We start from the raw sequence: 24,703 nt of genomic DNA on the forward strand, positions 1-24,703 counted from the left end.
TTGTTGGACCAGGACAGGCTATTGCTGCTTTTCATGCCTTTGAGTCTGAAGTTCCCAACTCTCTCAATGTCAAAACCTTTAAGAGAAGCGGGTGCATATGCACAAATCCGTTTCCAGAAGTCAATGAGCAGCTCTTTTGTTTTGCTGACATTGAGTGAAGGACTACTGCCATGTCACTAGGTTCTCTATCTCTTTCCTGTCCTCTAACTCATATGTTATTTTAGATACAGCTCACTACAGTGATATCTTTTACAAACTTGTGGATGGAGCGAGAGCAGAACCTGGGGACTGGGAATGCATCTGTATGAGGCACTTAGTGTTGAGAATAAACTTGGTAGAGATGCTCACTGCCTATCCTTAGTGATTGTAGGCTGTTGATCAAGAAGTCAAGGATCCAGCTGCAAAGGGAATTGTTGAGTCCCAGGTGTAGGAGCTTGGAGATAAATTTGCTTGGAATTATACTATTGAAAAAGGAGCTGTAGTCAATAAACAATAGTCCACTCAGATGAGTGTAGGGGCAGGGAGAAGATGTCTGTCATACACTCGTTTTAGTAGTAGGTGAATTACAGTGGGAGGTTGGAGTTAATGCCCTGCTTCTTGAGGCACTTCATGATAGGGATGTCAGTTGCTGAGTGATAGTCATAAGTACATTTTCAGATTGTCCTGTTTGGTACATACTCCTCAAAACCCTTGGTGATAAAGTCCATGATACTGGTGACACACTCATTGAAGCTGGCTGCTGGACCAGTTTATCAACTTTAAAGCAGTCACATATTGGAGTTTTAATATATCCTCTTTTGATGACATAGTTTAACAATAAATGTTGGTTAGTCTTGCCATGTGCTTCTTTGTCTCCTTGGAATAGTTTAGATTAAAATATCTTTCATGCCTCATCTGAAAGATGGTTAGAATGTGTCATAAAGTATCTTTATTCCAAAATGTAGTGTTGGAAGATGGCAATTTCAATGGATGATTAACTCAGGCTACTTCTTATTAGTGATGAGGAGAATATTTGAGAAGGAAGTAGAGACTAGAATGTCAAGATATATTTTATACTTTCAAGACATCTGTTTTCAAACAAATGTGAGCCCTTTCACTGTAAGTGAAATGGTCAGATACTTAGAAGACTTGACTTAATGAAAGTGTTGCTAAGATGCCGTTCAATTCCAGCTGAACTATAGGATGCATTCTAATGTCTTTTACATTTATGTCAAAAAGCCTCAGTTGCTGAAGGGAGCAAGAAGCTAATTTCAGCACTGATTTAAACCCTATACTAGCAGAAAAATAATCATGAAATGCAGAGAACCCAATTTCAGTAAGATAAAGAGTACATTTGAAAAATCAATTTTGCTGTGATCAAAGTTTACATGTACTACGCAATGACGTAAGGACCGAGTGGGAGTAAAATTCAGATACAAGCTCCCCAGTTATTTGTCCAGAGCAGGAGAAAATCGCTCTCATAACAGAGAACTCTTCAGATATCATCCAGTGTCCTTGTTAATTTATGAAAACTATTGGACTTTTGGAAGCATCGTATCTAACTCTAGGTTACTGGAGAAGTAGAGCCCCATCCAAACTATATGGTCATTACACATTTCCAAAATGTTTCAGATTACATGTTTCAGTCTTACCCATAAGATATTCCTATTAAACATTGTCTCACCACAATTAGACATGTCAATCCAGGAACTTTGGGACACAGAGGTGCCTATACCCATATAATCATTGCTTTCTGCTTTCAGATAGTCCAATTTTTCAGCTGTCTGTTGTTAAAGTATGAATATATTTTCATTTTGAAACACATGCTACTTGTGAGTTGGTAATCAACAATAAAAGCAGCTGTGGGTGGGTGAATATAGTCTTGTGTGAATTCAACACCTTCTTCCTGGGATTCCAATCCCCATGAGTAAAAGACAACAATTTAGAAAAAAATTCAGTTCTACATGTGCTGTGGCTGAAAGTTTTACGTTATAAGATGAAAACACTACTTTTTAAAATTGGTGTACAATAAGAAAGCTAATAGCAAACAAAGTCCCCATATGTAACCAAAGCTCACCATTTCCCATATCTACCTGAAGAAATATGGTGACCTAAATCAAAATTACAGGCAGCTAGACAGAAAATCTTCCCCATTGATGTTGCCAAAAGTTAAAGCTGTCCAAGGAGGTCCAAAGTGCTTCCTCACCAACTTCAACTCAATGATCTACTTGGTGTAGATCACTGCTTCATTATCAATGTCTTGAAACTACTTGAGCAAAACTATTACGCAAAAGCTACGAGCTTGCTGTTGAACTGGAATTTTATTCACTTATTAAAGGCTAAAGCCCTCATACCCTTTAAAATATTCACTGATGCCGAGTCAACAGTTTTAGCTGGCTGAGCCAGACCAACCTTTCTTTTCTTCTTGCTCATAATTATGCTGGATGCTGACATGGCCATGACCTTACATTCTCCATCAATAGTGAAAACTCTGTTATAAAGACTTCCTCTTCTCCAAAGCAAGATGCTGATTAAAAGTATTAGGCTAATTGAAGACCACAAGACCCTCAGACATAGGAACAGAATTTGGACAATCAATTCTGCTCCACCATTCTATTATGTCTCACTTATTATCCCTCTCAACCCAATTCTTCTGTCTTCTTCCAGTAACCTTTGACACCCTGATAATCAAGAACCTATCAACCCCAGCTTTAAATATGCCCAATGACTTAGCCTCCACAGTGGTTTGTGGCAATGAATTCCACAGATTCACCACTGCCTAAGAAATTCTTCCTCATTTCTGTTCTAAATAGATATCCTTCTATTCTGAGACTCTGCCCGCTAGTCTCTTAGACTCACCTACTAGAGGAAACATCCTTTCTTTTTAGTCCTTTCGATATTCTATAGATTTCATTCAGATAGCCCTCATTCTTCTAAGCTGCAGCGAGTACAGGGTCAGAATCATCAAGCGCCCCTCATATGTGAACCATTTTATTCCCAGAGTCACTCTCATGAACATCCTCTGGACCCATCTCCAATGCCAATACATATTTTTTTAGATAACAGGTTCAAAACTGTTCACAATACTCCAAGTGGTGTCTGACCAATGCTTTATAAAGCCTCAGCATTATATCCTTGCTTTTATATTCTAGTCCTCTCAAAATTAAGCTTCTCCCTCTCAAACTGCAGGGTATATTCTATCATATTATGATCATTGTTTGTGCTCCTTTACCTTAAGCTTCCTCATCATATCTGGCTCATTACGCAACACTAAATTCAAAATTGCCTTTTCCATAGTGGGCTGCTCTAAAAGGCCATCTTGTATGCATTCTACAAATTCCCTCTTTTGGGATCCAGCACCAACCTGATTTTCCCAATCTACCTGTATATTGAATTTCCCCTTGACTATCATAGCATTGCTCTTTTCACGTGACTTTTTTAATTTCCCATTGTAATATGCATCCCACATCCTGGCTAATGTTTGGAGGTCTGTATCACCCATCAGGGTCTTCTTACTCTTGCAGTTTCTTAATTCTACCCACTAGGATTCTTATACTTCCAATCCTGTGTCACCCCGTTCTATGAATTTGATTTCATTTTCTACTGACAGAGCCATCCCACCCTCTCTACCTACCTGTCCTTTTGATAAAACTTGTATCCTTGGATGTTCAGCTCCCAACATACCTGCCAATCTCTAACTGTGCTACAAGATCATCTACCTTATTCTGTATACTGCGTACATTCAAATATCACACCTTCAGTCTTGTTCTCATTTACCCTTTTCAATGTTGTCCCCATGTTACACATCAGTTCATCCTACCGACTGCAGTTTTGCCCTCTCATCTGCCTGTCCCACCTCACAGTCTCACTACACATTGCATTTACTTGCATACCAACTGCTCCATCTTCACCCCGCTCATTCTGGCTCCCATAATTTATAGACAAATATTATGTCTATTTCTAGACTTCACTTCCTGCCCAAATTAATGAGTACTTCAAAAAAAAAATAAGATTTCATACAAAATCAACCCATTCAGTTCCACCTTTCTACTGTCTTCTAACGGCTCCGCAATTTTTTTCCATTCAGATGCTTATCCAGCTCAGTTTTGAATGCTATGCTGAATGTATCTCCATGACTAGAATCTTCACCCTAACCTAAATCCCTTTATTCTTACATCCCTTTCACAATTTTGCTCTCTAGTTTAAAATCCCATCTTTTCAGTTTTTCCCAAGCAAAATGTAACACTTCATGTTTCTCAGTATTAAAATTCATGTCATTTAGCCATTAATTCCAGTCTCTCTATATTTTCTTTAGAAGACCTTCACGGTCCTTACAGCTCAGTGCATTGGTTTTTTTTTGTCATCGGCAGATCTGCAGGTAAAAATCAAAGTTAATAACCTGCATAAAGAAAAGCAGTGTTCCCACTATTGACCCCGGTGAACTGCTCTGCAAACTTACCTCCAGTCTGAAAAACAACCATTCACTAGTTCCTTTTACTTAGCCAGTGTTTTCCTAACCCCTTTTAATCTATGCACTTTGTACCACTTACTCCACATCAACCACATTTCAATCATTTGATATTCCCTTTAATTTATTAGTCCAGAAGCTTGGTGAGCATCAAATTGCCTCCATTTACTTGATAACTAACAGAGAAGACAGCACTTAATTTGTGCGGTGTACATGTTAAGAACCTGCCAAAATATGACTGAAGTTCAATAAGTAAGATGAAAGTGGTCAAAGTGGCAAAGCCTTCTGCACATGCAGATTTTCCTACAAAACAATTGTCATTATATTGAGTGGCCACAACAGTTTCAGTTCCCAATGCTGTGGAGAAAAGCTTTGAATGCCACTGATCTTTCAGGTTGATGGAAATTTTGAATAGCTCTAAAAATAGGTCTATCTCAATGGTGCTGAGTTTGAGACAGTTGAGAGTTTCAAGTTCCCAGGTGTGACCATCACCAGTAACTTGTCCTGGTCTAACAACATTGATTCATGGCCCCGAAAGCTCATCAACATCTCTACCTCCTCAAGCAGCTAAATAAATTTGGCATGTCCCCGTCAACTCTTACCAATTATTATCAATGCATCACAGAAAGTGTTCCATCTAGATGCATAACGGTTTGGTATGCCAGCTTCTCTGCACGTGACTGCAAGAAACTGCAGAGAGTTGTAGACACATCTCATCACATTACAGAAACTAGCTTTCTCTCTCTAGACTCTGTCTATACTTCTCACTACCTCAGTAAAGCAGCAAGCATAATCAAAGGCTTCATCGACCTTGGACACTCTCTTTTCTCCTCTCTCCCATCAGGCAGAAGACACAAAAACCTGAAAGCACGTACCACCAGGCTGATGGACAGCTTCTACCTCACTGTTACCAGACACCTGAATGAACCTTTTCGAATGAAAAGTGACTCACCATCTACCTTGTTCTGATGCACACTTTGTTTACCTGCACTGCTCATTCTTGGTAGCTTTTACACAATTCTGATTGATATTGCTTTATCTTGTTCAACCTCAATGCACTGTGTAATGAAGTAACCTGTACGAACAGTATGCAAGACAAGCTTTTCACTGTATACTGGTATATGTGACAATAATAAACCAATACTCAGACCAAGTGAAATGCTACAGAATACTTGAAACATTTAAAACATTTCGGTCTATTAAATTTAATAAAAATTAATACCCAATATCTGACAGCTGTCTACTCCATTAACATTAGTGGAAAGTAGATCCTTCCACCAGTTCCAATGGATTTTCTGCTGTAAGTGATACAACTTCAAACACTATTTGAAGTCCCATGTCATAAGCAAAAGACTGGTCAAAGGCTGTCAGCAAGTTGGTGACATCCATGTTTAAATCTGCATATACAGTAACACCAAACTTATGATACTTATGCAGGAACTGCCAAAAGCACCATACAAAACAACCAGTATTTCCCTGCAAAATCTGACCCATTATCTTGAAATCATCACCTGGATCTGAAATTTTATAAAGTTGCCAAAACTAAGTATGTAATAGCAACTCAATTCCTTTTTGGGCTCCAGACAATATTTGAGCCAAATCTCAGACGGTACAGGAAGCCAACTCGTGCAGCACATCAGAGTGATCAAGCAATTTCTGTACACATTACAGGATTTAAAATGAGAAACAAAATGAAATATACATTTTGTTCAAACAAATACTTAAAGGCTACATTCTCAAATTTCAACTTTCTTGAAACATCTGCAAATTCCATATATTTTATAATTTTACTTTCCACATAAAAATCCTCTGCATCTGTGATCTATTTAAGGCAAGTTATTCTTTTTTTAATGGATAAGCAGTTTCATCCAGAAACAACTTCTAAAAAGAGATTTTTGAGAAAGCAAAGTTTGTGTTTAGCACACACATATCCAAACATTTTTCATCTATTGCGCCTAATTTATCTTTTTTTTTATAGAAAATACACATCTAGGTATTGGTGAAATAAAATACATAAATGTTGTTCATCAAGATTTAAAAACAAATTTGTCCAACAAAATAAAAACAGGTGCCCAGCTTTATTAACACATGTATAGCATTATTTTCAGCTTATTTTACTCATTGTAAATGAGTAGTCATTTATCTCACTTAGCTTAAAATGGACATCTGTAAATTTGGGAAATAGCATTTTAAAGAAAAGATTCAGTTATTATCAATTGTATAAATTATACACCCTGATAATTGTTTGCTTACACGTAGCCATAAAGTAAGAAACCTGAAGAACCCAATTAAAAAAAAGATCATAACCACTGGACTAAGAGGGGAAACACACACACACACACACACACATACACATCATGCAAGCAACAGGAGTCAATGACAGCATTCCAAACCAGATTGAGTCCTTGATTGCAACCAAATTCTGCTCCCTGGAGCAACCAGAGTTCACCTAAGCCTTTATCTCAGTTCATCATGCTAGTGGGGCAAAGACACCACAAAACTTGCAGTTATACTTAAAAATTCTGGATGCTATTTTAGTTAAATTAATTTCTGTTACCTTGCTCCTTTTTCTTTTTGGCATCTTCTTCTTTTTCCTTAGCTTTTAATACTTCATCTGCTTTTGCTGAAAAGTATAAAGAACCATTATTAAGAAAATCTTAAATTTTGTTCATAAAATTTCATTCCTAACCAATTATTGAAATTAAATTTTAACCATGTAAACCTATTCAACATGGTCCATTGTACCATTTGCTTTTAAAAATCAGAAACAGCTAAATTATTTAATTTCTCTAAGAAAGACTCTGTTTCTTCTTGCACTTTCACAACAAATCAAATTTCATCTCACATCTATGCAACCTTTACAGCTCTTCGGGATCAAGGATAACTTGCCCCTTTTCCAGGTCTGTGGGTTCTGAGGTGACCGATGAGGTCAATACGAGACTCTCAGACTCTATCGCAGATGGGGCAGAGGACGCCTGATGAGACTGTTAGTGATGTTGTTTATGAGACGACATGCATTCCAAACATTGCCTCTTACATTGGGCTTCTAAGTGCTTCCAATGCTGTCCATAATGCTACTTCTTCATTGGTTCTTCAGTGACCAATGGGGATGTCCTATTATCCATTAGAACATCCACGAATCTTTTTCTCTGTTCACTTAGCAACCTTTAAGAGTTATGAGAATTTAGAATCAACTTGCTATTTTGGGATTCTATTATCAGGTATGTGAACAACATGGCCTTCCTAAAAGAGCTGACTGAAAATACACAGGGTCTCAGTACTGCAGTTCATAGCTTGGGAAAGAGCACTGATGTTGGTTCGTTTATTGAGTAAGTGCATTTGGAGGAGTTTGTGAACACAGTATTGGTGCTCTCTCTCCAGCACTTCAAACCACTACTTGCTGTTGGGAGTTGGGTACCTGGGCACGGGCAAGCGTGTGGACAGGAGTGGGGCTATTTTTGTAGCTGGAGGGCATATGTTCAGCAATGGGGTTAAGGTTGTGGTTGGGACACATCCAAAAACAGGGGCAGATAGAATTAGCAGAGCAGACCTTTTTCAGGTGCAAAAGCTGCTGTGTTCATAGAGGAAGGATAGTATAATGGCTGGAGGGAGGGAATCTGTAATCCAGTTCATCCCTTATTGAGCATGCTCAAGCCAATTGGCAAGTCTGGTCAACCATCTTGGTGACTTTGAACCAGACTTTTGAGCAGCTGATTTCAAGTTTGTAAGGAACACCATATCCTCTCCAATGACCACAATTTCTGGATTTTACTGGTTGCCCCTGCCCTTGACTACCAGTCACACATTTTTTCCACTGATATATTAAATTTGCTTTAATATGTGCTTCATTTTCCTTAATACCAAAGAACTATTCCAGTCCACTTAACCTTCTGTTTCTTCATTTTTACTAATAAGTATCTACTCTGAATTTTGAGACTGAGAGAAATCAGTCACACCCACACAACTACCTATACAAACTGCTAAAGATGAATTTTGCTTGTTATTCAACAATTCAGGTACAACTTCTTCTCCTCTCCCATCTGATTTCGAACTGGACATTGAACCCGTAAACACTAACTCACTACTTATTTTTATTTTTGCACTACTTACTTAAATTCATTATATACACTGATATACATGTACACACATACACACTTACTGTAATCCAGTTACTTTCTCTATTATGTATTGCATTGCATTACTGCCGCAAAGACAACAAATTTCATAATATTAAAACCTGATTCTGATTTAAGGATGGAAATTAATGAAGTAGAACCAGTGGCTCACATAGTTTGAGATAATGATTTACACTAACATTCTTTCACATAAGGTTTAACAATTGCATGCATACCATTGGTTGGCCATATTCATTGAAATAGCCAAAGGCTCCACACCCAAGAGGAAGTTTGATTGGCATGCCAACTGGCCAATCTTTTTATGAAAAGGTTGAATAGACAAGCCAAGCCTTAGAGCAAAAATCACATTGAAACTGGTTCAAGTCTATAGGGGTAAGAAAGTCACTGAGCTATCTGTTGTTTTCCTAATGTCAGAGTCAGTCTGCTCCAGAGAAAAATAAATCATATTGGAACGAGAATCCAGGTTAATATTTTAACCACAATTTATACCTCCTATTTTACAGTTATACCTGTTCATTGTTTAACTCTTGTTTGGGAGCTTGCTTTCTGGAGCTGATTGCCCTGTTTCCGATATTAATTCAATGAATATACATCAGATTTCATTGGCTGCAAAGTAGTTCTAATATCCTGAAGGAACCATGTAAATACTACTCTGTCTTAATTTGGAAGAAGAGATGGCTCAATGCAAAATACTATAAAATTTTAATTTCTTCTGCTCTTTGGTCACAAAATAAGGCAAAAAAATCTTAATTCATCTTAATTGATTAAATTGAACACCAGTCTACATTCTAGAAAATAGAGAACAAAATATGGACCACTTGAGTATTGCTGTAGAATGAAATGTAGAGTTTCACTAGTCTGTTTTGAGTTTTACTGTTGCACATGTTACTTCTGGATCGGAAAGGACATGAAAGCCACAAATTAGAATTGGAAGTTTAGAAAATATTTAGGGCAGACACAGCATACAACAGTTCTGACAAAATGTATTCAAACTGGAATCATAACCCTTTTTCTCCTTCCTCAGATGCAGCTTGACTTACTGAGCATTTTCATCGTTTTCACATTTTTATTTTGGACATCTGACTAATGTAATACGTAATGTGAACTTCCTGATTGTTAGCTACACTGCCAATATACTGACTATTTTTTCACAATCAGTAAGGGAAATTATTCAAAGTAGATTTTTAAAAACACGTCTCATAGTCTGCCCAGCAAAGTTTTAGTGGTCAATTCTAGGAATCTATAGGAAACCTAGAGGATTGGCACCTGATAAGATCTACATAATAATTTCTGACAATATTATTTATGCTAGTCCAACATAATAAACAATGTTACAAAATGAGATTAACACTCTTGAAATATGAAACAAACAATCCGTGAAGGTAATGTACTGCAATAGCAATAATAAGTTCAAAGGCCACAGAAAACAACAATATTAAATAAAGGAGGAAGCCTCTTTCTCAAACTAATTTTCTTACACATTTTCCACAAAAATGTATTTGGTCATATTTATTTTTATCACACAATCCGTGACACATTCTTGAAAACTGTTTTAAAATATTACAATGCAGATGTTGGAAAAAGATTAATATACACTGCCAAGAAACTAGAGGTTATCAATAAACTCTGTAAATTAATTAAATTTCTGTTCCAGCATATCATTTATTTCAATACAAAAATGTCTCGAGGGAACCATTTCCCTTTATTGCTAAGCTCTTGGTGAATGAACTATGAGCAAAAAAAACTCAAGAAATAATCTTTCATAACAATTGCCACTTGTTTCATGGTGAAAATATTGTATTATAACTAACATTTTATAATTTCACATCAAAAAAGTTCTACATCCAGCAAAATATGTTAGAATAATTAAATTAAAAGTTTTATCATTCATGACTGTTTGCCACACCAAGGTCTGTTACTTAATCACTATAGAAATATTTGCATTTCATTAACTAAAGGGGTCTGACACAAACTATTTTATCCAAAATGAGCTTAAAAAATATCACTTGGTAAAGTCATATTTACTAACATTCAACTTTTATTATAAAGAAAGCATAATTTTACTGTAAGCTTAGTACTATAAAAGAATTGTTGTCGGAGTTTAAATCGAAGTCTCCAGCCACTCACAATTCATATACATTAATTTACTTTATCAAAACAATCATTTAGAATGGTAAAGAACCATATTTCATATACACTTCATTGTGTTTTCCAGAAAGGGAAAGATAATAAAAATTCCATTTAAATTCAATTTTGGCTATATGTGTAATTGTAAATAGACCCCCTTGAGTCATGTAAAACGTTTGGCTAATGTTTCATTCAAATTATCTTGCTGCAGAACACATTCAGCACTTTACAAAAATCTTCAAAATGTATTAGCAGTGCTCATTAGACTGAAATTTAATAACTGAAACATCACATGGATTTCAAGATCCCCCATTAACAGTGGAAGATTTATAGCTTCAATGGTGTTCGGAAGCCAACTGGGCACAATTTAGATTCAACAAACTCATGCGCCTGATTTTGATTTATCTGTTGTACTTCAAAAGTTTTGCTTTAGAGTGGTCTTTTGTTACTCTTTAGGTTGAGCAATTTATAGAAATTCTGATATGCTGTGGGGGTAGAATTCTGGAAATATTATTGCTAAGAAGTGTGGCACAGACTTTCCACTCCAGATTTAATCGATGTTTTGTTTCATCATTGACATTATATAATTCATAGTGCTTTAAAAATGACTGCACATCCTTTGGCTTTGGCTAGTGGTAGGTGAATGGAGAAGCTGGAGACAAGGCAAGATTATTGAACTTTGGAAGCAGTACGTCTCAATCTTTAAGTGACATTAACCTTCATATATCAACGGAGCAATTTTTCATAAAATTTATGTATTTTCATGCCCTTCTGAGCTTTTTCCATTCCTCTTCCAGACTTTCCAGAACAAATTGTGGAAAACACTAGTTTGCGAGATAACAATAAGAAGTAGGAAGAGTGCAAGTGTGCTCTGAGATACTAATGCTTCCAACATGCTAGAAGTGGAGCTAAGAAAGAAGAGGGAACCTGCCTTATTGACTAGTAAGAACTCAGTCCTACTCTGAAGGGATATCCTGAAGGAATCCCCAGTGAGGTCATACGAGTAGATAATGGAAATTAAATAGAAAGGGAGGTTGCATTTTCTGGATTCTATTTCAGGCTCACCAATATGCTGGGAAATTACAAGTAGGTATAAGAATATTAGTATTGTAATAGTACATGTTGTAATAGTTGCTGCAAACTGTTTGGATTCTCAGTAGTTCATAAGTTGTAAATGTGGCAATGAAACACATTCCCAGGTAGCAGAAGATGCCTGCAACCCCACAGAAGCAAGAAAATCTATTCCACCAAACTCTCAAATGTTTGAGCACATACACAGGCTGGGGAGGACTCGTAGGTGGTTTCAACTTCCCCAAGCTTGACAGAGATTGGTTTAGTGCTAATGGGTTAGATGCAGCAGAATTTATTTGGTGAGGTCAGGAAAGATTTTTGAAGAAATATACAGATGACCATACCTCTATGAAAGGATTAGTCCTCAAGCTAAAGTCCTAAATTGGGGGGAAGAAGACAAATTTTGATGACAACGGACAGGAACTCTGAAAATTTGATTGGGAGAGGCTGTTTGCAATAAAGTCACGTCAGGCAAATGGGAAGTCTTCAAGACTGAGATAGGATGAATTCAGTGTGCTCCTGTCAGAGTGAAGGACAAGACCAGCAGAATGAGGGAAATTTGTTGGATGAGATGTATTTAGGGTCGAGTCAGGTATAGGCAGGTGAAATTAAGCAAATCTGTTGTGGAAGATAAAGGATGCTGGAGACACTTTAAAGGAAACTAGAAGACAAAAAAGGGCAATGGAAGATACCTGGAAGACTATAAATATTTTAAGACTAAATGGGTAACTAGGGAGAAAGTAGGTGGCCTTAAATGAATACTTTTCATCTGTATTTGCTGTGGAGAAGGATATGGCAGCTAGTGAGTTCAGGGAAGGAACAGTGATACTCTGCAACATATCAAGCAGGAGCTGTTAGGGTAGTAAACTACAGCATAGGCCAATGAGCCATACATCAGTGGTAGAAGAGAAACTTCAAGGATGCTGTGAGAGGATATACTTGTATTTGGAAAGGCATAGGCAGCATGGGTTTGTATGTAGGAAACATTTCATGAATTTGATTGAATTTTTTGAAGAGCTATGGTGACTAAGAATATTGATAAAGGCAGCTTGGTACATAGAGCATTTATGGATTTCAGCAAGACCTTTGACAAGGTTCTGTTTAATAGACAAGTCTAAAAGTTAGAACGTATGAAATCGAGGGTGAGCTAGTCAACTGGATACAAAATTGGATTGATAGTATGAGGCAGAAAGTGGTTGTGAAGGATAGTTTTTCAGATTGGTGCCCTGTGGCCAGTGGTGTACCACAGAGGGTGTAGCTGCCTCCTATGTTGTTTCTCGTGTATATTAATGATTTGGATGAGAATGTACGGTAGGTGGCATGATTTGTAGGTTTTCAGATGACATCAAAGTTCAAGGCATGGTGCACAGTGAAGAAGGTTGACTGAGATTACAATTGGACTTAGATTCACTGGGAGAGTGGGCAAAGAGATAGCAGAGGATGGTAATGGCACGTATGAACACCAGCCTCCCAGGCAACTTCGAATCATTACAATTCGTAAACCTTGACCACACTTACACTTTTTGAGGCTCTCCATATGGCATCATGGTACTTTGCTCAGGAAGCGATTTCTTGGGAGTTATTCCCTCCTACTACTGCCCCAGTCTATACCAGTAGTGTGCCTTCTTGATGGAAAACATTCCTTCCATCTCATTGATCAATGTTTCCTATGCAACACTGGACTTGGCTCCCTTCACTGTTAAGTTGCTTTGTGAATGATATTTGCTGCTGTATTCAATTCCACCAAATCTGAAGCATCATTAAAAAGCCATCCCTTGGACATTCTACAAGTTCTCTCTCTTGAAGTCCACTACTGACCTGGTTTTCCCAATCCATGTCATGTTACAGTTTTACAAAACATTGGTTAGGTGCACTTGGATTGGAAGACTTGATTTATAAGGAAAGGCTGGGACAGTTTACCCTGGAGCACAGAAAGCTTAGAGGTAACATGGTAGAGTTCAAAGAAAAATCACAAGAGGCAAAGATACGGTGAATATCCAGACTCTGAGTAATGATGAAGGGTCTTGGTCTAAAATGTTGGCTGTTTATTTCTGTCCAACTTGCTGGATTCCTCCAGCATTTTGTGTGTGTTGCTCAAGATTTCCAAAATTTGCAGATTCTTTTGTGTCTGTTCCCCAGGTAGAGGTGTCTAAAGCTAGAGGGCATATTTTTAAGGTGAATGGGAGAAGGTTTCAAGAGGATCTGAGGGGCAAGTTTTCAGATAAAGAGCAGCAGGTATCTGGAATGAACTGCCAGAATATGTGCTGGAGAAAGGAGTAGCAATAACATTAAAGAGGCATCTGGCCAGGAACTTAAATGAACAAATTATAGATGGATATGGAATCAATGCAGGAAAAGTGGTAATAGCATAGACGGACATGTTGGTTGGCATTGACGCCGTGGACCAAAGAACCTGCACAAATCCAAGTCTCTATGACAAATAAGTAACATGATTATGTGCAATATAATTTAATTCTCAACATAAATTTGATAAGCCTTCCAGCTGTTACACTGAAATTGTAATTTTTTTGCATCTAAGCCAGCAGAGGTCATTTTATCATTTTTTATCTTTTATGTTTCTACTGTCATTAATATTATATACTGTTTTTTCCATAAGACAACCTGTTAAAAGAAAATCGCCAGTAAAAATCTGTAATGAGTTTTAGTTTTGTGTTATGTTGCATTGTAATTGAATTAAGTTAAATAGAAATAAATGAAGATGAGCAAGTTCCGTGTGAGTAAAAGGATTATGATATGACCCAGGATCAGCACAGAAAATGATCAAGTATACACAGACATCCAGGAAGGAAGAAAACCTAGACAATTTCAGATGCCTGTGGGCAATTTCAGCCAACCCATCTTCTAATTAGAACTGCTGGTGAACCCATAATAAACTGCCACAGCAATAACATCAAGTTTCTTAAAAATAGTAAATGATGTTGTCATAAAAAACTTTAGTCTAAAAATTGCTAAACACCAACATCCAGAAAGTTTCTTAAATGTTTTTTATAGTTACATTTTATTCAAGTTTTTGTAGTATGCAGTGTGGAACATAGGGGTAAGTGTTTTAAAATATTGGCCCATATCATGTCAGAACAGAGCATTTTGCTATGTTAAACATTTTATACAGACATTTTTGTGCATTATCCAGCTCAATATGTTATTGCATTGTAACTTTGTGGATGTGCAAACATATTGTAGGTGCTGAATGCAATGGGGTATCTAATACCTTTGCTCGCCAATAATATAAAAGAGTATATCAAAAATAGTTTTTAAATGTATAAAGAACAAAAGAGAGGTGAGAGTGGATATTGGACCGCTGGAGAAATGATGCTGGACAGGTAGTAGTGGGGGTGACAAAAATGCAGAGAAACTTATTTTGCATTAGTAGTCTCTGTGGAAGACACCATCTTTATGCCAGAAATTCGAGTGTGTCAGGGAGCAGAAGAGGTTTAGTTGCTCTTACCAAGAAAGTGCATGAGAAGCTGAAAGGTCTGAAGGCAGATAAGTCACCTAGATTAGATGCACAACACCCCAGGTTCTGAAAGAGATAGCTGAAGAGATTGCGGAGGCACTAGTAGTGATCTTTCAAGAAACAATAGATTTTGGAATGGTTCTGGAGGGCTGGAAAATTGCTAATATCACTTCACTCTTTAAGAAGAAAGGGAGGCAAAAGAAAGGGAATGATAGGTCAGTTAGCCTGACATCAGTGTTGGAGACCATTAGTAAAGATGATGTTTTGGAGTAATCTTGAGTCACATGATAAAATTGGTCAAAGTCAGCATGATTTCCTTAAGAAGAAATTATTCCTTACAAATCCGTTGGAACTGTTTGAGGAAATAACAAGCAGGGTAGACAAAGGAGAGTCAGTGGATGCTATTTACTTGTTTTTTCAGAAAGCCTTTGACAAGGTGCTAGTGGAGGCTGCTTAACAAGATAAGAGCCCAGGGTATTACAGGAAAGATACCAGAATGGTTAGAAGATTAATTGGCTGGCACAAGGCAAAGAATGAAATAAAGCGGGTCTTATCTGGTTGGCTGCCAGTTAGTAGTGGTGTTCCACAAGGGTTGGTATTGTGGTCCTTCTTTTCATGCTATATGTCAGTGACTTGGATGACAGAATTGATGGCTCTATGGCTAAGTTTCTGGATGGTACAATGATAGATAGACGGACAGATAGTGTTGAGGAAGTAGGAAGTCCACAGAAAGAAAATGGGCAAAGAAGTGGCAGATGGACTATGGTATAGGGAAGTGCATGGTTATGCACTTTGGTAGCAGGAATAAAGGCACAGACTACAGGTCTAAAGGGACTTGGGGTCCTTGTGCAGGTTTCCCTGAAGGTTAACTTGTAGGTTGAGTTGGCGGTAAGGAAGGCAAATGCGATGTTAGTATTTATTTCGAGAGGCCCCTTATATAAAAGCAAGGATGTGATGCTAAGGCTTTATAAGGTAATGGTCAGATTGTGCATGGAGCATTGTGAGCATTTTTGAGCTCTTTATCTAAGGAAAGATGTGCTATCATTGAAGAGGGTTCAAAGAAGGTGTCCAAGAATGATGCCAGGAATGAAGGGTTAACACATGAGGAGCATTTGAAGGCTCTGGGCCTATACTCCATGAAGTTTAGAAGGGCAGGGTGAAATTCATTGAAACTAATCAAATATTGGAAGGTCTAGACAGTGGATGTGGAGAGGATATTTCCTATAACGTCTAGGGCCAGAGGACACAGCCTCAGAATAGAAGGGCATCCTTTTAAAACAGACATATGGAAGAATTTCTTTAGCCAGAGGGTGGTGAATCCATGGAATTCACTGCCACAGATGGCTGTGGAGGTCAATTGATTTGGTATATTTAAAGCAGAGGTTTATAGGATCTTGATTAGTTAGTGCATCAAAGGTTACAGGGAGAAGGCAGGAGAATGGGGTGGAGAGGAATAATAAATCAACCATGTTTGAATGGCGGAGTAGACTCGATGGGCTGAATGCGTAATTTTGGTGCTATGTCATATGGTCTAATGGAATAGTAGGAACAATAAAATAACTTATTTCTCTAATCAACAATGGATAGTTTGGTGTGTTTTAAAGTGGATGTAGAGTTAAATCAGCTACAGAATAAGCTCCTTAAAATAAGGGGCTAAGTGGTACAATCCGGTTTGAAGATTCACAAATCTGAGCAACTCTCCTGATACCTTGAACTTGTTTGTCAACTTTAATATTAATTGCAATTATATCAGCACTTCCATAATTAGATCTAGAGCATTCTGAAGAATATGGATTAAAATGGCCATTATTCTAAGAAAATACAAAATATAAATACAAAAGTTCAAATTAAATCCCAAATGTAATTCTGGACACCATATTTAAAGAAGGAATTTAAGGTTTTAAAGAGGGTTAGAATATATTTGTTAGTTGTCGTAGAATACACCTTCTGGTGCTACTTGGACACGTCTTCAGTGATGAACCCGGGGTCGTAGGATGTTTCGGGTCTTTAATCATCAGACACCCTCGCCTGGGCGACCCTGCCAGGGGTGATCAGCCCCTGACTTGTGTCCAGGTGGTGCACTGATGCACGGATCCCCCCTCTGGATCCACAGCCATCGCGAGGCCTTTTCAGCAGCCTCCTGAATGTTCTTGGTGGCTCTTCTGCACTGCAGTCCTTTAACGCCAAGGAGGTTAAGAGTCCGCTGTAATGAATAGCCAGCAAAGCCCTGGCAACCAACTTTGACTGGCTCACAGCGAGCTCTCCAGCCATTGCACCCAGCTTCAATTGGCTCACAACGAGCTGTCCAGCCATTGCTCCAGCATTCTGCAACAAGATCTGTGTATTTAGCCCTCTTGCGCTCGTTGGCCCCTTCAATCCAGTCTTCCCAGGGGACAGTAAGTTCCAGCAGGACCACTTGCTTTGTATACTCCAATACTAACACCATGTCCAGGTGGAGCATAGTAGCTGCGATGATCTCTGGGAACTTGAGCTGCCTCCCTAGGTGGACTTGTAGTTGCCACTCTCGTGCGGTGGCAAGATGCCCTCCTGAGGAGCTAGGCCAATGTTGAGCCTTCTCCCCCGCTCTAATAAAGGTGATGGACTGTTTGGGAGCGTGCTGATTTTTGCTGTCTTGAATCGCTGTGCTGATTGCATCCGCCATAGAGCTTAGGACTTGATCATGGCGCCAGTGGTATCCCTCTTCCCCAAAAGCCTTTGGGCAGCAAATGAGGATATGCTCCAAAGTGCCCCTCTTCTGGCACAGTTGGCATGCTGGAGTGCTTGCAATGCCCCACCTGTGCAGGTTGGCCAGGCTTGACGAACATCGTAAACCGATTGGATGAGAAACTTGATACGCAATGGTTCGGCTCTCCAGAGCTCTGTCCAGGTGAATTTGCGAGGTTCCGCATATTCCCATCTAGTCCAGGTGCCCTGTTTGTACATGCTGACCATCCTGCTGAACTGATCTTCCTCCACTTCTGCTCATATCTCGTCCTGAACTAGTTGACGCTTCTCCTTTCGGTGGGTGTTGTCATAGCGTGGTTTGGGAAAACAGCCCAGTCCTGCCCGCCCCACCACCACAGTGCCCACCAAAATGTTGTGCCACAGCCGAGTCTCCGCTCTGTCGACAGCTTTCTGTGCCTGCCACTTCCTTCCGGTCTTTACGTGGATTCCTGCCGAAGCGACTTTAACATCAGAGGAGTCTCGTTACATCATAACCTCCCTGGCTCATGTGACTTTGAGTTCCTCTGACAGGCCGCTGATAGGAAGCTGCAGCTTGGTGGAATGCCCATACAGGGCAATGCTGCTTAAGGTCCAGGGGACAAACTGACGGATGGTCTTCTCTAGAGCCTCCACTGTCGACATTGGCACCTCGTAGACCAGAAGGAGCCAGAGTAGCCTTGGCAAGACTCCGTGTTGATGCATCCAGGCTTTGAATTTTCCTGGAAGCCCCAATTTGTTAATTGCGGTGAGCCAGGTTATCATGTCGCTCCTGGTTTGTTGAAATGCGGCTGTGTCCTTTAGTGAACTGTCGAAGATCTTGTCCAGGCTCTTGACTGGTTTTTCTGTCACCGCTGGAATCTGGATCCCTCCCAGGGTAAAGCGGAACCGGTCAGCCACTCTTCCCTTCTTCAGGACCAGAAACCTAGACTCGGCTGGTTTAAAGCTCATCCTTGCCCATGAGATGAGCTGTTCCAGCCCTTGAAGGAGCCATCTGCACCCAAGGATGGATGTTGCCATCACTGTCAGGTCGTCCATTAATGCTCTTATGGGAGCTGCCGAGTGCCAGGTCTAGACATGGGGCCTTTACATTCCACCTCCGCTAACCTGACAATTATGTTCATGGCCAGTGAGAAGAATGACACCGAGATGGTTCTAGTTAAGATGACAAGAACTACATTTGCATATTTGAATATTTTCCTAGGGTTTATATAATTGTGATGTACAGCAGTCTCCCACTTATTTCTTATCTCTATATAACTGCTTAAAATGTTAATAGAAGATAATATTTCTGAAACTGAGAGAACATTTCAAGTTATGTAAAACTACAGCTATGAATTTATGAAAATAGCAGTTAAAATAAGTACTGCAAGGTAAAAAAAAAAAATGAAAAGTAGGTGGCATTAGGAGTCTGTGTATCACGACAAAATATTTTTTTTGCTACACAACAAAAATCCGATATAGAATATTTTTCATTGTTGTGCTGCTATTTGAATGAAAAACAGATAATTTGTTTTCTATTTTAGTACAATTATTCTACTCTAATCTTCTTGGGTAAATTATTTGTGTTATTAATTTGTTCAATTTTACAACAAAAATATTTTGGATCAATTATTTCATGAAAACTATTCCTTGACTAATTGTTGCCATTTCTTGACTGTTACTCTGCCATTGTTATGATGTCACATTTCACGTTCAAAGCTTTGCAACGATCAGAAATAAAATCAGGTTTACTAACACCAGCATAAGTTGTGAAATCTGTTAACTTTACGGCAGCAGTACATTGCAATACATGATAAATAAACAAAAAACTGAATTATTTTTAGTATATATATGTATATTAAATAGTTAAATTAAGGTAAGTAGTGTAAAATTGGTGTTTCTGGGGCACCAATTAAGGAGACTTGAAGTGGCGCAGCACGATGAACAATCAAATATTCCTGTTTCAGCCTGCTGCAGCTGAGAACCACAAATGCATTTAAGTTTTGCTACTATTTTGTTGTCTTTAAATAATACACAATTATACATGGTGCAATTACAACTTACAATTCTTATTTTATTGACCCTATTAACAAAACAATTCAAATTGTGTTACAGAGAACAAAATCTCTATCAACTCGATGCAAGTAATTTCAATAGTGCAATTTAAGTTAGTGAGGGTTGGACCTCAATGAAGAGCAATAATAATCCTCATTACATAGTGCTATACAATCATTTTCAATTTTTGACACCCTAGGGCCTGTTACTGAAAGGCCAAATGTGCTATTTTATTCTTGATGCTACTTTCATGTAATTTTGTTTTAATTACATGAGCATCACAACAATCTCATCACCCTAACACCACAGAGTTCAAACATGGTACCCAATGCCCTTGGTAATTGGACAAATACTCGCTGGACTTTGCACATCATTTCCTTTCCAAGCTGTCTAAACTAAATATTCACGCATGGTCCAACATTGCTTTCTCAATCTTTGCAAATTGTTGAACACTATCTTTTCATTCAACTTTGAAATGACCTAATAATACCAATACAAGCAAATAACAAGGTTATCATTTGACTCTGTTGCTATACATACATTAAATAAATTATCTTCACAACAGAATGTCATACATAAGAGTATCAAGTCTTCATCAGATTTGAGTCATGACCCATATTGCCCAAAAGACAATTCAAGAAAGTTGTTCCAATCCTATAACATTACAATAAATTAAAGCTGCTTGTGATTTAACATGAAGTAGGAGAAGAATTACAACTCAGAATGCATTATGTACTAACAGTGATCTATGAGTAATTTACTCACAGAAAGCTCTCTCATATTTCTAGTATCTGAACCACTTCATTGTTCCTTTGCCCAATTTCTTAATACCCTTCTGTTTTCCAACATGTATCTCCATTATTGCTAACTCTTTTGTTTCAAAGATCTCAATTCTTGAAATTTGGCTCGAAGTATAGTACCCAATGTTTGAAGGAGCAAAACAAACTGAAGGCAGCTGACTCGTGAAAAATGATGATTCACCAGTATGGTAGATTTCTGCCAAATAAGATTTTCTCGCCATACTTCCTACAAGCCATTTTTACAATCAATTACATGAATGGAATTTTTTTTACCATATTGTCCCACTATGTTATCTATTTATTTCTTGCATTATATTCTTTGGAAGGTTGCACAATATGTAAAAGTTCAACCAAATAGAAGTATACCCTACAGCAAATCAATTTGATTGACACCGAGCTCAATTTCATGTTATAGCTAAGAACTGTCAGTGGGTGGCAGGCAAAGCACAATTTTGTAATTTTTAAGCATATTTGGGATTTTAACCTCTCAAACCCAACACACAGGATTACAAGAAGCTGCAGAAGATGACAGACTCAGCCAGCTGCATCATGGGCACAACCTTCCTACCAAAGAAGAAATCTACAAAAGGCAGTATGTCAAGAAGGGGACATCCAACATTAAGGACCTTCACCACCTGGGACATGCCCTCTTCTCATTACTGGATCAGGGAAGAATTACAGGAGATTGAAGACACACACACTACAATTCAGGAAGAGCTTCTTCACAATCAGATTTCTGAACAGTCCATGAACACTACCTTGTTGTTCTTTTTTGCATTGTTTATAGATATTATTGTACTGTTGTCACAAAACAACAGATTTCACATTATGTGTCATGACAGTAAATCTAAATCTGAATCTGAAACATTTAAGCACAGAAATCTTAAACTGTTTTTTAAAACATATTTACAATAACTGAAAATTATCCTCTGGTCATGTTTCAAAAAAACCAATTTCAAAGCTTAAAATGGAAGTCAAACATTGTGTAAGAATAGACTCTCTGTTGATCACACCACCTTATTAAGTGTTGAAATTCATCCTGATGACAATCAATTTTATGTTTAACTAACATGGTGAATAAATGTATTGTAAAGTGTGTAAAGCATTATGAACTATAAGATTTCTATTCTGCACAAAAATAATAAAAAGACTTCCTAGAATTATTTTAAAAAATAATCTTTTGACCACGTTTTGTCAGTAGGTGGCAATAAAACTCTAAGCATTAAAATACTATATACATACCTCTTGGTTAAGGACAACTTGAATTTAGGTACAGTATTTCAGAATTGTTTAAAACCTCATTTGTTTTGTTCAATTCACATGTAAAGGTCTTAATAATACTTATTTTCAGGTTTGGAAGGCTTTATAAACTGAAAAAGCATTGAAAAAATTACCAAATGGGCAACAATAAACATACTTTAGAAATATTCCTACAAAAGATCTATATTTAATCTAATTCAATGTTCAATATTGTGGCTGAAACCCAACGTCAATGTATGGATAAACAAATGGTGCTTCATAGCAAAAGAAATCATAGCCAGTAACTTGGTCAAAGTGGTTTATATTACTGAGGGAGCTTACTTAGAGACAAAGAGCAAAATAATAAAACAACTTGAAAAAAGAAAAGATGACAATTTTAAAATTCAAGCATTGTTAAAATGGGGGCTGATAAAGTTCAACATGCATATTGGTGAAAGGTTACATTAAAGGCAAGTAGATAACTTCTGGTTTATGAAGGATAGAATGCAGACGGCTGAACAATAATTGATACCTGACGAAGAAATAAAGGGATAATAGTTCCAACAATAATTGACACTAAAATTGCAGTCTGGCTCAGCTTCAGAGAGTGGTCAAGGAAGAGGGATGGACCTTGTGGGCATCAAAGGTGGTCAGTGATGGGAACAACATGGAACATACAGTTGGAGGAGATTTCTGCCAACACATTCCTTCATCTTAAGCAAGCAATCCAACAATTCAGAATCAAGAAATATTGACAGGCAATTTCCAAAAATTGGCAATTGACAATTTACATTGTGCTTTCAGATGAGCTTGACAAAGACTACAATGCAATTAAGAAATTACATGGCCAAATCTGGATCCTCGGAGACATCAAATTTTATAATCCAAGACTGGAAAATAGCAGCCTTTGTAGATGAATCTCTGATACACAAGAATGAAACCAACTCAGTATTTAGCCCAAATGGATAAGGTGGACAGAAAATGCATATTCACATTGAGGTTAACTAAACCAAAAAGGGCAAACTAGTTGAGAATGATGAGAAAAAAATAGTCACCATTTGCCGAAGTTATTTAGATGTCACTTACACTTTTTGATGAACCATTCTGCAAGTGGCAGGGTCAAAAATCTAATTGGAGGGAATTCAAATATGAAGTTCTGGTACAGATTAGCATAGTGAAGGACCTTGAAAACAACGGGAAGACTGGGGAGGATGAGGCATACTCAAGCTCAGAGAAGCAGCGTCATGGACGACTTGTACAAGGATGAATATGAATGCATATGTGTGAATTTTTTTTAAAAAACTAGACACTTCTAGTTATAAGCACACTTCTTGAAGAAAGCGGAGAGACTGCAAATGTTCGTAAAGTTGAATGAAAAGGATTATTTTCTTTCTGAGAAAAATGATGTTATTTAGAGAAGGTGTGGAGCAGGCCCTTCTGGCCCAATGAGCCACACTGCTCTGCCATTCACTTATTAACACAAGCCTAATCACAGGACACTCTACAATAACCAATTAACCTATTAACCAGTACAACACACACAAAATGCTGGTGGAACACAGCAGGCCAGGCAGCATCTATAAGGAGAAGCACTGTCGACGTTTCGGGCCAAGACCCCTCATTAGGACGTCTTAGCCCAAAACGTCGACAGTGCTTCTCCGTATAGATGCTGTGTTCCACCAGCATTTTGTGTGTGTTGTTTGAATTTCCAGCATCTGCAGATTTCGTGTTTGCTTATTAACCAGTACATCTTTGGACTGTGGGAAAACACCAGAGCATTTGGAGGAAATCCACAGGGTCACTAAGAGAATGTGCCCACTCCTTACACAGTGCACTGTAATTGAACTACAAACTCCAGCATCCTGAGCTCTACTAGCATCACACTAACCACTGTGTTACCATGGTGACCATGATGACACAACATTTGATGGAAGGGGTTGCTTATTAGAGATAGAACACTGCCTAAAATATAGTGTCATTGGATTCATGAAGTCAGATAGTTAACAGTTTAGTCAGTGGTTAAAGGTTAACAGAACAGGAGATGGTTCTCATGGGCTTGGAGAAGGCAAAAGGGAAGATAGATGAAAAAACGATGTAAGTCATGAGTTCACATCAAAGTTGGGGCAACCTTCGGCATCTTGTCTTTCGTATTAATGTAAGTAAGGGAAATTGATGACCTGACTGAGAGGCTTGGTTCAATCTCACTTATAAGTTCCAGGGTTCTCACAAGTTCATGGAGAAGTACTTTCCAAAATTAATTTTAATATTCCATGACTATGAGCTGCAAATCAGTCTCCAATACTTCAACTGCAAAAAAAAAAATGCACCTGGGTTTTCCGTCACATGTTACTTTATGAATTAGTTGGTTCAGTTGGTGATTAGACAGATTACCAAGATTAGTTTTTGTCTGTAGCCTTATTTGACATCACATAGGGCATTCTCTATGTAATGCCCTGGGTATGATTTCTATTGCTGTTGTGAGGTATTTTTATTTTAGCAGTTGTCTGTAAAAACAGTGTGCCCTGCTAGTATGAGTATTTTGGCTTCAGCTAAAGAAAAGGAGCCATGTTATCCAACTTAGGAATGTGGTGTCAGTTAGTCGGGGTTGTCTTCGTATGTGTCATAACCTTCTGCCCAGTGGATCATCCGA

The 24,703-nt window shown here is 38.1% G+C and overlaps 1 protein-coding gene across 1 annotated transcript in view; it reads right to left on the reverse strand.

The window, feature by feature from the left end:
• Positions 1–24,703, reverse strand: part of rsrc1 (arginine/serine-rich coiled-coil 1) — a 352,648-nt gene that overhangs the window by 50,973 nt on the left and 276,972 nt on the right. The window contains exon 7 of the mRNA XM_059947458.1: positions 7,005–7,070. Coding sequence (XP_059803441.1) covers positions 7,005–7,070 — 66 coding nt within the window. The remainder of the gene's footprint in view (positions 1–7,004; positions 7,071–24,703) is intronic.

Source organism: Hypanus sabinus, chromosome 2, assembly GCF_030144855.1.
Source record: "Hypanus sabinus isolate sHypSab1 chromosome 2, sHypSab1.hap1, whole genome shotgun sequence".
NCBI classification, from domain to species: Eukaryota; Metazoa; Chordata; class Chondrichthyes; order Myliobatiformes; family Dasyatidae; genus Hypanus; species Hypanus sabinus.